This window comes from Falco biarmicus, chromosome 15 (assembly GCF_023638135.1).
Source record: "Falco biarmicus isolate bFalBia1 chromosome 15, bFalBia1.pri, whole genome shotgun sequence".
In the NCBI taxonomy this organism is placed as follows: domain Eukaryota; kingdom Metazoa; phylum Chordata; class Aves; order Falconiformes; family Falconidae; genus Falco; species Falco biarmicus.
Window position 1 is genome coordinate 4,098,870 of NC_079302.1, and position 10,235 is coordinate 4,109,104.

The following is a 10,235-nucleotide window of genomic DNA, read 5'->3' on the forward strand; positions in this document are numbered from 1 at the left end:
AGGGGTGGCTTTGGTCAAACTTTTGCTTTTAAAAATTCCTGCCTTTTAAAAAGTTATATCGTTTAAGAAATTCCGTGTGCTTGTGTACGCTAACATAACGCCCTAGTTTTTATGAGAAATATTATTTCTTTGAAAACCGAAGTAAAAAATGTGAAGTCGTTTTCATATTATTCCAGAAAAAAATAAATAAAATGTTTTCTCGATGGTCCTACATTTACGTGAAAAGTGCCAACGGACCTCGCAGAATTTGCTATTTGTTTTTGTAAAAAAAAATTCCCGGACGTTTGTTCGGTCGATGAAACCCTCCTAGAACATTTACATTTATTTCCATCAAAATTAAATAACAATTTCGAAGCGTCCGGAGAAACTTTCCAATCAATTTTTCCATCGCGGATAATTCTTAAACATACCTCCTTGTAGAGGAGCTCCTTCTTTTTTTCTTTCTTCCCCCCCCCTTATCACATAAAATCGTTTCCTTTCTTATTAAGAACGCCCCCGGTAATTAGTAGCACCGCCGAGTTCCCACGGCCGGAGCCGGCTGCGGTCTCGTCCCCACCGCCCCGGCAGGGAGCGGGGAAGGGACCCTCCGTACCAGCAGCCAGCCCAAATCCCAGTCTGACTTTTGATGGCGTGTGTGTGGGGAATAGCTTTGTTTAAAGCCCTACGAAGCCACACAAATTGCCAGGAGGGAAAGGCAGAATTACAGTGTAAGAAACCAAAAGATCACCGCTTAGACATCAGAGCAGGAGCAGCCGGGCTCGGGGGAGGCAGCGGCAAGGAGCCCTGCCGAAGTGACAGCTAATTAATTTCAATCTTATCTTGGTCTTTTCGGGCTCGAATCGATTTTGCAGTGACTATGTATATATATATATATACACACATTTTTATTTTTTTTTTCGGAGCGGGGAGGGGGGAATCCGCTGTTTCCCACCTTCATTTCTTCGCTGGGCAGATCCACGCTTCTCCCGGCTGGGACAGGGCAGCGTGCAGCAGTTTCCCCAATACCTGGGTTTACACTTGGTCACCATGCGTCCCTAATTGTTCCACTCTGATTGCCTGTAATGAAATCATTAGAGAAAAGGCAAAGGGGCGGATTTCACATGCAGAAGAAAATCCGCCTCAATGGCCGGAACGAAAAAAAAAAAAACCAAAACCACTTAAGTGCCCTCACTTCTTTCTTTATTTAAAAAAATAAAATAATAATTAAAAAATAGCCTCAAAGTCCCCCAGAGCGGCAGAGGAAGCTCCCGGCCCCCAGCCACGGCGAGGCCGGTGGCCGCCGGGGTCCGAGTGCGAGGGACACAGCGGGGCGAGGTGCCACTCGCCACCGGGCGAGCGGCGGGGCGGGAACCGGGTGACCTTTCCCGGCGCCGGGCGAGGAACCCCCGGGCTCTGGCACTTCAAATAAAATACATTTAGAAAAGAAGGCAGAAGGACCTGCCCGGCACAGGGGCACCGTTATGTCGGTATCGCGGGGCGATGCGGCGGTGCGCGCGCTGTCGCGACTCAACCTGGCTCCCAAAAGTGCTTAAAACCGTGGGGTTTGGTGGAGCGGGAGGGACGGTGCCGCGGGGCCGGCAGAGCCCCCCGCCCGCAGCCGCCCCGCGCTGGCTCCTTTTAGGGCTAAACCGTTAAAATGATAGAAAAAGGGGGGACGGGTGGGATGTATGTAATTGTTTAATGTGCGTCTATATGATTTTAGGGGAAGGCGAGGCGGGCGCGCGCCCACGCGCGTGTGTGGGGCGCGCGCCCGCCCGCGATGCTCGCGAGCGCCAACCCGCATCCCGCCGCCGCCCTCCCATTGGCTGCGGCGGCGGGTGTGCGCGCCCCGCCATTGGCGGGCGGCGGCGGCGGGGGGCGGGGCCAGCGGGGAGTAAAAGCGCGTCGGCGGCGCGGGGCGAGTTTTGAAGCTGCGCAGCGCGGCCGAGGAGCTGGGCGGCTCCGCGCACCCCCGCGCACCCCGCGCCAGGTACCCGGCGGGGCCCCGCCGGCGCCGGAAGATTTCGGGCCGTTGTTGTGACAAGAACTGGGTTTCCGCAAGGCTGCTTTTTTTTTTTTCTTCTTCTTCTTCTTTTTCCCCTTTTTTTTATTATTATTACTTTTTTTTTTTTTTATAAATCCCTTTTCCTGCGAGAACAGGCCACCCCCCTCCCCCCCCCCCCCCGCCCCGCCTCCCCGCCTCCCGCTCCGCAGCAGTGCCCGCCGCGGGCCGTAGGTGTGCATACAAGAATCACAGTAATAAAGAGGGAGGGAGAGGCGGCCAGAGACCACCCTGCCCCCCGCGACCCGAAGGATGCTGCTGCTGCGGTGCCGCTGCTAGAGGACACGCTGGGATTGAGCTCGCCTCTGAGACTCTCTCTCCCTCGCTCTCTCCCTCTCTCCCCTCTTCCTTCTCCGCAGAGGGGTCCCGGACGGGGGTGAGATCCTTCCACCCCTCTTCCTCCTCCCTCCTTCTCTCCTCCCCGGCCGCGGGAAGCCCCTCTCCATGATGCAGGCTCGCTACTCCGTCTCGGACCCCAACGCTCTGGGAGTGGTGCCGTATTTAAGCGAGCAGAACTACTACCGGACGGCGGGGACGTACGGCGGCATGGGCAACCCCATGAGCGTCTACTCGGGCCACGCCGAGCAGTACGCGGGCGGGCATGGGGCGCTCCTACGGCCCCTACCACCCCCACCAACCCACCGCCCCCAAGGACCTGGTGAAGCCACCTTACAGCTACATCGCCCTCATCACCATGGCCATCCAGAACGCCCCCGACAAGAAGATCACGCTCAATGGGATTTACCAGTTCATCATGGACCGCTTCCCTTTCTACCGAGAGAATAAGCAGGGCTGGCAGAACAGCATCCGCCACAACCTCTCCCTCAACGAGTGCTTCGTCAAGGTGCCCCGCGACGACAAGAAGCCAGGCAAGGGCAGCTACTGGACCCTGGACCCCGATTCCTACAACATGTTCGAGAACGGCAGCTTCCTCCGCCGCCGGAGACGCTTCAAGAAGAAGGACGTCTCCAAGGAGAAGGAGGAGGCTCGGGAACGGCTGCTGAAGGAGCAGCCCAAGCCCCCCGGGCTGCCCGGCGCCGACCTCCCCAAGGAAGCCTCCTCCTCCTCTTCCTCTTCCTCCGCCTCGGCGCCGGCCTCCGAGAAGAAGGTGGTGATCAAGAGCGAGACGGCATCCCCCGAGCTGCCGGTGATCACCAAGGTGGAGACGCTGAGCCCGGCCAGCGGCGGGGCCCTGCGGGACAGCCCCCGCAGCGCCGCCTCGCCCCCCGCCGCCGCCTCCCCCGAGGCCTCGCTGCCCGAGCATCACCCCGCCGGCAACGGGCTGCCGGGCTTCAGCGTGGAGAGCATCATGACCCTGCGGACTTCCCCCGCGGGGGACCTCAGCCCGGTGAGTGCCGCCTCGGGCAGGACGGGTGCCGGCATGCCGCTGGGCTACCCGCCGGGGCAGCCGTCGGGCTACAGCGCGGCGTGCAGCCAGGCCCTGGACACTAGTGGGAGCTACCACTGCAGCATGCGGGCCATGAGCCTCTACAGCGGCGAGAGGCCGGGCCACATGTGCGTGCCCCCCGCACCACTGGAGGAGGGTCTGGCCGAGCATCCCACCGGCGCCCCGTCGCCCCTCGGCACCCTGAGCCTGCCGTCGGGGCAGGAGGGTGCGCTGGGGGCCGGCCATCCCCACGGCGGCGGAGGCGGAGGGGCGGCGGGGGGGCAGCCCACCGCCTCCTGGTACCTCAACCACGGGGCTGAGCTGAGCCACCTGCCCGGGCACACTTTCGGCTCTCAGCAGCAGACTTTTCCCAACGTCCGGGAAATGTTCACCTCGCACCGGCTGGGGATGGAGAGCGCCTCGCTCAGCGACCACCAGGTGAGCAGCAACTCCGCCTGTCAGATCCCCTACAGATCCGCGCCCTCCCTATACCGCCACGCCGCCCCCTACTCCTACGACTGCACTAAGTACTGAGTAGCCGCGACCCCCCCCGCCTAGGGCCATCCTCCAAAAAAATATTTTTTTTTAATATTATAAATAATAATAATTATTAAAAAAAAATCAGGAGAAAGGAAACCACACCAATCGTTTCAGACGCAGGAAAAAAATTAAATCTGACAGCTTCCCCGTAGACCTGGCAGCCACAGAGTTTGTAGGTCCCAAGCCCCGTTTTGGGCCTCCTTAAATTCCAGGCAAGTAAAATTCTACTTGAAAAAGGGGATGTCTCCTAAACAAAAAAAAAAAAAAAAAAAAAAAAAAAAAAAAGGAATACTTCTATATATATATGTCTATCTAAAAGTGGCAAATTTTATATGCTAAAGTATAGGGGGTCTCAGAAAAGTAAGTTATGGACCAATATCACAACGACCATTTATACGTTTTAAAAGGAAAAAAGTATATAAATATATATATATAAATATATGTCCTGGGTATTTTTTAAGTTCTCTGTTGTGCTGTAAAAAATGTGTGGATTTCTAATCAGGCTGATTTTCAGAGCCATTAATATAATATTTAAAGTTGAGTTCACTGGATTATTTTTGTCTCGCCCAACGATTCCTAACTTCCAAATTAATCACAAGTGATTTCTTCTTCTTCTGTGTACAATTATGCAATAGTTTCTTTCGTTTTAGAGCTGTACTTTTCGCAAGACGAGGAAATAATTTATTTTTTGCTGGTGGATTTTTTTTTGAAAGAAAAAAAAGACAAAGTCTCTAATACTTTTTTATTATTATTTACGACGTGTGATGTTTTGTATAATAGATTTCACCTTGACCATTCCTAAGGACTATTTGCTTTAACCTGCTTCAAAGTTCGTTTGTCTTATGTGGTCCTAATTGTTGTACTTACCTTAAAATAAATCCATGCTGTTTTTTTCTGCTCCAAGTCTGGCGCTTGTCTGTGTATATATGTGGGGTTTTGCAGGTGTTTTTTTTTTCCTCCCTTCACCTTTCCTTCGTGCGGAAAACGTGGCACTGGTTGTTCTTCTAACAAAGTCGTTTTCCTGGAGCCTTGAACGTTTATTATGGTGATTATTTCGGTGAGAAAAGGTTTCGTTCAGGTGGAGAGCTGGGCATCGTACAGCTGCGGGGGGAAAGGAGTAAGGCACCGCGGGGGCGAGCACCGGCTTTCTGTCTCAATCCCAAATCCCTGCCCAGCTTGAAATTTAGGGAAATTTCCCAGCCCCGCGGTGGGGAGAAGGGGAAGAAGAAGGAGCCGGAGGGAGGAGGACTCCTGCTTCCCCTGCCCCGTCCCTGCGAGCGCAGGCCTTGTGCGGTGCTTTGCGTGTCTCCGCTGGCTCTTTCCACCACAGAAAGCAAACAGAATCCCACCCCTCCGTTTTTTTTTTATTTTTAAAACAAGCCCCAAAGGCTACGAGTGGGTGCTGGTGCTGAGAGCGGTCGTTTAAACCCGGACTCGCTGCGGAGTCTAGAGCTTGGGCATCATTTTACAGGTTTTTAATACTCTTCCCTAGGAAGGCTGGGCTGATTATTTTTTTTTTTTTTTTAACCACCTCTATCTATTTAAACTCTTATTTGCGACGCCGGGCACTGACAGAGATTGCGCCTTCCCCCAGGTCACCCTTCACCTGCTGAAGCAGGGAGCAGCAGTGCCAGAGGCAGGGAATGCCGGCCCTGCCGAGGCGGCCCGTCGGGGGGGCTCCGCCGCTTTGCCCGCCCAGCTCGCTGGACCCCCACTCCTTCCCCGGCTGCCCAGACCGCGCAGAGGCTCCGAGCCGTCCAACAGTGCCCGGCCGTGCGCCCCTTCCAACCCGCCGCAGCCCCCCGGTGCGCCGCTGAGCTTACAGAGCGGCTATACCCGCGGTAGGCTGTTAAAATCCGTGATATCAGTTGGGTTTGATCGGGTAAATTTCGCATGCGCTGGAAAGCTGGCAAAACCCACTGAAGCTCTCGGTTTGAATGCGAAAAAATGTCCGAGCCTCACTTGATCTTGTGCTTTAAGGAACACTCTTGTAAAACTCTTTGCCATTTTTCCTGGCTTTCAGAGGGTGTTTCGTGGTTTGTGTTTTTTCTTTTTTTTTTTCTTTTTTTTTTTTTAATGCAACAAAGCCTAAAATGTTATTTTAAAGAAAGAAAATACGTAGGGTAGAGGGTAAAAAAAAATAAGGTAAAAGGATAAAAAAAATCATAGGGTAAAAGGGTAAAAAAGGAAATAAATAGGGTAAAAAAAATTCAAACCAAAAGGGGGAAGAATTCTTCCCCCAGTCCAGCCACCCTTCCCCGCGGGTTTCCGCCCGGCGCGGAGCCCGGCAGCAGGGGAGCGCCGGGGGGGTGCCTGCCCCCCCCCCCCCCCCCCCCCGGAGGCGGCGGGGCTCACGTGCCTGCCGTGGGCTTTCCCACACGAGAAATCCCGGGGCCGCTGGTGCTCCCACCCCTCCCACGCCGGCGAAGGGTGCTGGGCGCACGGGGACCCGTCCCCTCGGCGGCGGGCAGGGATGCCGGGGGGTGCGGTGCTGGGGCCAGGGCCCCCCCGGGGCTCTACGACCTCCCCCATGTTGCTGCTGGACAGTTCCGGGGGGGGGGGGGGTATGTGCACAGCTTGAGCCGAGCTTGAGGGTCCCCTCTGCTCCCGCAACCCCTTATCAATGGGGTTTTTCCCACCCCATCGGGTGGGATGGTCCCGGCCCCTCTCCCCCTCCCCGCACTGCTGCTTCGCAGCTGTCAGGGTTTCAGGATTTCAGGAGCTTGGCAGGAAAAGAAAAACCTTCTATCAGGTGCTGGGAGCAGCGCGGGCTCTGAAGCCGCAGGATCAGCATCCAGGGCAGGGTGGGCATCCAACCGCCCCCTCCCAGGGGCTGGGGGCTGAGAGCGTCGTTCCTTTGCTGTGCCCCGTCCCGTGCGGGGGTCAGAGCCCATGTGCAACCGCGTCGCCCCCCATCGCCCCCTCCACCCCGAGGGGAGCCTTGTGGGGGGGCTGGTTGTGCAGGTGAGGCGGGAGCCAGGTGCGGGACTCAGGGGTCTTTTCGAGGCTGCTCGATAACGCGATAGGAGCCTGTCGCGACAGGTGACTTCAGCCTGGCTGGGGCAGAGGGGGAGGAAGAAAGGGGGAAGACCCAGGGTAACTGCCGCACAGCCGCGGCAGGATCGGGCCCCGCAGGCCCTCGCAGCTGAAGGACCAGCATCAGCCCCCCGCAGCAGATCAGGGGGGCAAGCTCGGCCCCGGGGGCGCTGGCTGAAGTTGCTGCATGGCCGGTTGCATGGAGCCGTGGCCCAGCGCAGTTCGAGGCAGAGGATGAGGATGGTGGACAGGGTTTTTAGTTTTATTTTTTCTTTCTGCATTACCATTAACCTACGAGTTTGCAGACCTGTCTGAAAGCCCAGACAGCTCCGGGTTTCGGGAGGGGGAAGGACCGGCGGTTTTCCAGCTTGTCCCCACCGGCAAGGTCCCCGCAGCCCGGCCAGGGAGCCGTTCCCTGGTGTTGCAGGACCCGGGTAAAGCACGTGCCTTCAGCAAGCCCCCCAGGCCTCTGCACAACCACGGAGCTGCCTGGTGCCCCCCCTAAGCCATCCCGCCCCCCTTAGAGCTCGGCAACTGCCGTGGGAAGGAGCCGGACAGGAGGCTTTGGGGGAAGGCCGCTGGCGCTGCTGTTACTTCAGAGGGGACTTTGCAGAAAATCCGTACCAGGCGCTGGGGGGCCGGGAGAGACGGGAATACACCCCCAAGCCCGGGCCCATATCGAGCCACCTCGAAGCTGTACAGTGAGGGGGCGAGGGGTGGGCAGCTGCCACCGGGCCCCTCCGACAGGTCGTGTCTAAGGCAGCGCAGGCCGGGATGCAGCAGGAGTGGGGGGCACTGATATGCACCCCTACTCCCCCCGAGCAGAGCTGCGGCAGGAGTGGGGGGCACTGATCTGCACCCCTGCTGCCCCCAGGCAGAGCTGCGGCAGGAGTGGGGGGCACTGATTTGCACCCCGCTCCCCCAGGGGCCGGGATGCAGCAGGAGTGGGGGGCACTGATTTGCACCCCGCTCCCCCAGGGGCCGGGATGCAGCAGGAGTGGGGGGCACTGATTTGCACCCCGCTCCCCCAGGGGCCGGGATGCAGCAGGAGTGGGGGGCACTGATTTGCACCCCGCTCCCCCGGGGCGCTCGGGCGGGAGCTCTCCTCGATGATGCTTTAAAAGGGGCCTGTCAGCTGGAGAGGAGGGGAAACGCGGCCGGAGCGCTTCCGTCGCTGGCTCCGCGTTTGGTTTTTTCTTCTTTTTATTCCGTTCAGGGGAAGAGCGACGGTAACAACAACCACAAGCACAACCACAACCACAGCCCCCACCTCCGCCGCGCCGCTCGCTCTCCCGGTCCCGCCGCAGCCGTCGGAGCCGCCCGGAGGGCTGCTCCCGGGCCGGTAACGCGGCGAGCGCCAGCGATGCCGCCGGCAGGAGCGGGACAGCGGGCAGCGCATGAGCTGGGAAGAAAGAGCAGAGAGAAAAGCCGCATCTTTGCCTCCCAGGATTTCCTACCGCCAAGAGGGGAAAACAAGGAGGAAGCAAGAATTTTACTGGGGGAGGGAGCTCAGGGAGCGAGCGGGAGCCCGTGTGTCTGTCTCCTGCCGTACACGCGAGTATTTATTGTTTTAACAATCCGTGCTTGGAGTGTCCCAAGGAAGGGAGGACTCCCCGAGGTGGGGAGAGGAGGAGGTTCGGGGGGGATGACCCTCAGCCTCGGCAGGCTGCCCTGAGGATGCGTCGGGCGGGTTAGAGCAGCCGGGCTCTGCTCCATCCCTCCCCAGCAAGGATGCTACCGGGGGACGGGGGGCCTGCCCGGGGATGCTGGTCCTCAGTGTCGAGGTGAGGGGAACCCCCTCCCTCCCCACACCGTTCTTTTGCCTCTTTTTTTTTTTTTTTTTATTTATTTATTTGGAGGCTTATTGCATTTGCGGCACGCCGGCTGGGTCGTGCAGCTCCCGGGGGCCGGCGGGTGTGCGCACCGCGGTGGCGGGATGCGGGATTACCGGCAAGGGCAGTGTGAGAGGGGTGGGCTGCCCCCTCACGCGTGGGGCCAGCCGGTGACCCCCCCGCCTGCGAAGCCAGCTCCCTCGACACCCCGGCTGTGTTTCCCAGGCTGACAAGGCGGTTTGCAGCTGTAGCGCCCATCTGCGGCTCCGCAGCCATCGCGGTAACTTCTACCCCAGGGATGAAAACCCTTCGCCCGATGGTTTGCGGGGGGAACGGCAGGACGGGAGCAGAAGTGGGCGAGAAACCCCACGGGTGAGCTTGCAGGGAGGTCGTGGAGTGGGTGAGGGGGCATCGCCAGGGCCGGGCGGTGCTGGGGGACACCTCGGAGCCCGGGTTTTACATATTCCCCTCCAGGTAAAAGTCCCACCACGGACGTGGGAGCTGCAGTGATAGGAGCTGCTCAGGCCTCCTCTTCCCTCCCCCAGAGAAACGATGCTCCACGGAACAGGGTCTCCCCAGGGTCCAACGCAGGTCTGGGCCGTGGGGGGCTGGGGGAGCAACAGACACCTCCAACTGCATCGGAATCCCTCGGGGCCTCGGATTAAAGCTGTTACATAAGTAAATTAAAAAAAAAAATCCAACAACAGAAAACACAGCCCCAAACCTGGACGTTTATACAGAAAAAGAGCATCACAAATTCCTAATGTAAGCACCGGCCAGCTGTGTGCACTTGTAAAGTTGTTATAATCCCCCTCCTTGTTATAAACAGGAAAGTACATAATATAAAGCAACAGGCCCGCATTCACAAATACCCACCCTCCTCCCCGCGCCTGCCAACCCCCCCCTTTGCGGAACTCGCTGCAGCACCCCCCCCCCCGCAGCCCTGTGGCTGGGCCGGGGGTCGCTCTCCGCCCGCGCCCGGGTGGCCCGTGGCGACGCGGGGCGGGGGGGCGCGGCCGCCGCTCCCAGCCGCGACCCCGCACGGGGGACCCCCGCCACACCTGAGCTCCCCCTTCCTCGGGAACCCAGACGGTGCCTTTGCCTCCCTCCCCGCCGCAGCGCTGCCTTCTCCTCTCACCCATCCCTCTCTTTTCCGTTCTTTCCATGTTTTTTTGGGGTTTTTTTGTTTCTTTTTTTTTTTTGCTGCCGAGCGCCCCAGTGTCCTGCGGGGCTCCCTGCCCGCTCCTCCGCGCTCCAGCAGTGCACATCCTGCTCTGCTCTGTGTGCTTGCAGCGTCAAAGGGTGGACGTGATATTTCAAACATCAGATCAGTGCGTTTATATATTGGGTGCCCGGAAATTTTTCCAAATAAACACAGCTTGATTCGACTTGGGTGGGC

At 58.2% G+C, this 10,235-nt stretch overlaps 1 protein-coding gene across 1 annotated transcript; it reads left to right on the forward strand.

Moving 5' to 3' along the window:
• The first annotated feature begins 2,172 nt into the window (after positions 1 to 2,172).
• On the forward strand, positions 2,173 to 4,862 carry FOXC2 (forkhead box C2). The gene is given in 2 exon segments (XM_056361262.1): positions 2,173 to 2,635; positions 2,637 to 4,862. Coding segments are annotated over 2 exon segments (1,476 nt in total). The 5' UTR covers positions 2,173 to 2,485; the 3' UTR covers positions 3,963 to 4,862.
• Positions 4,863 to 10,235: the final 5,373 nt, after the last annotated feature.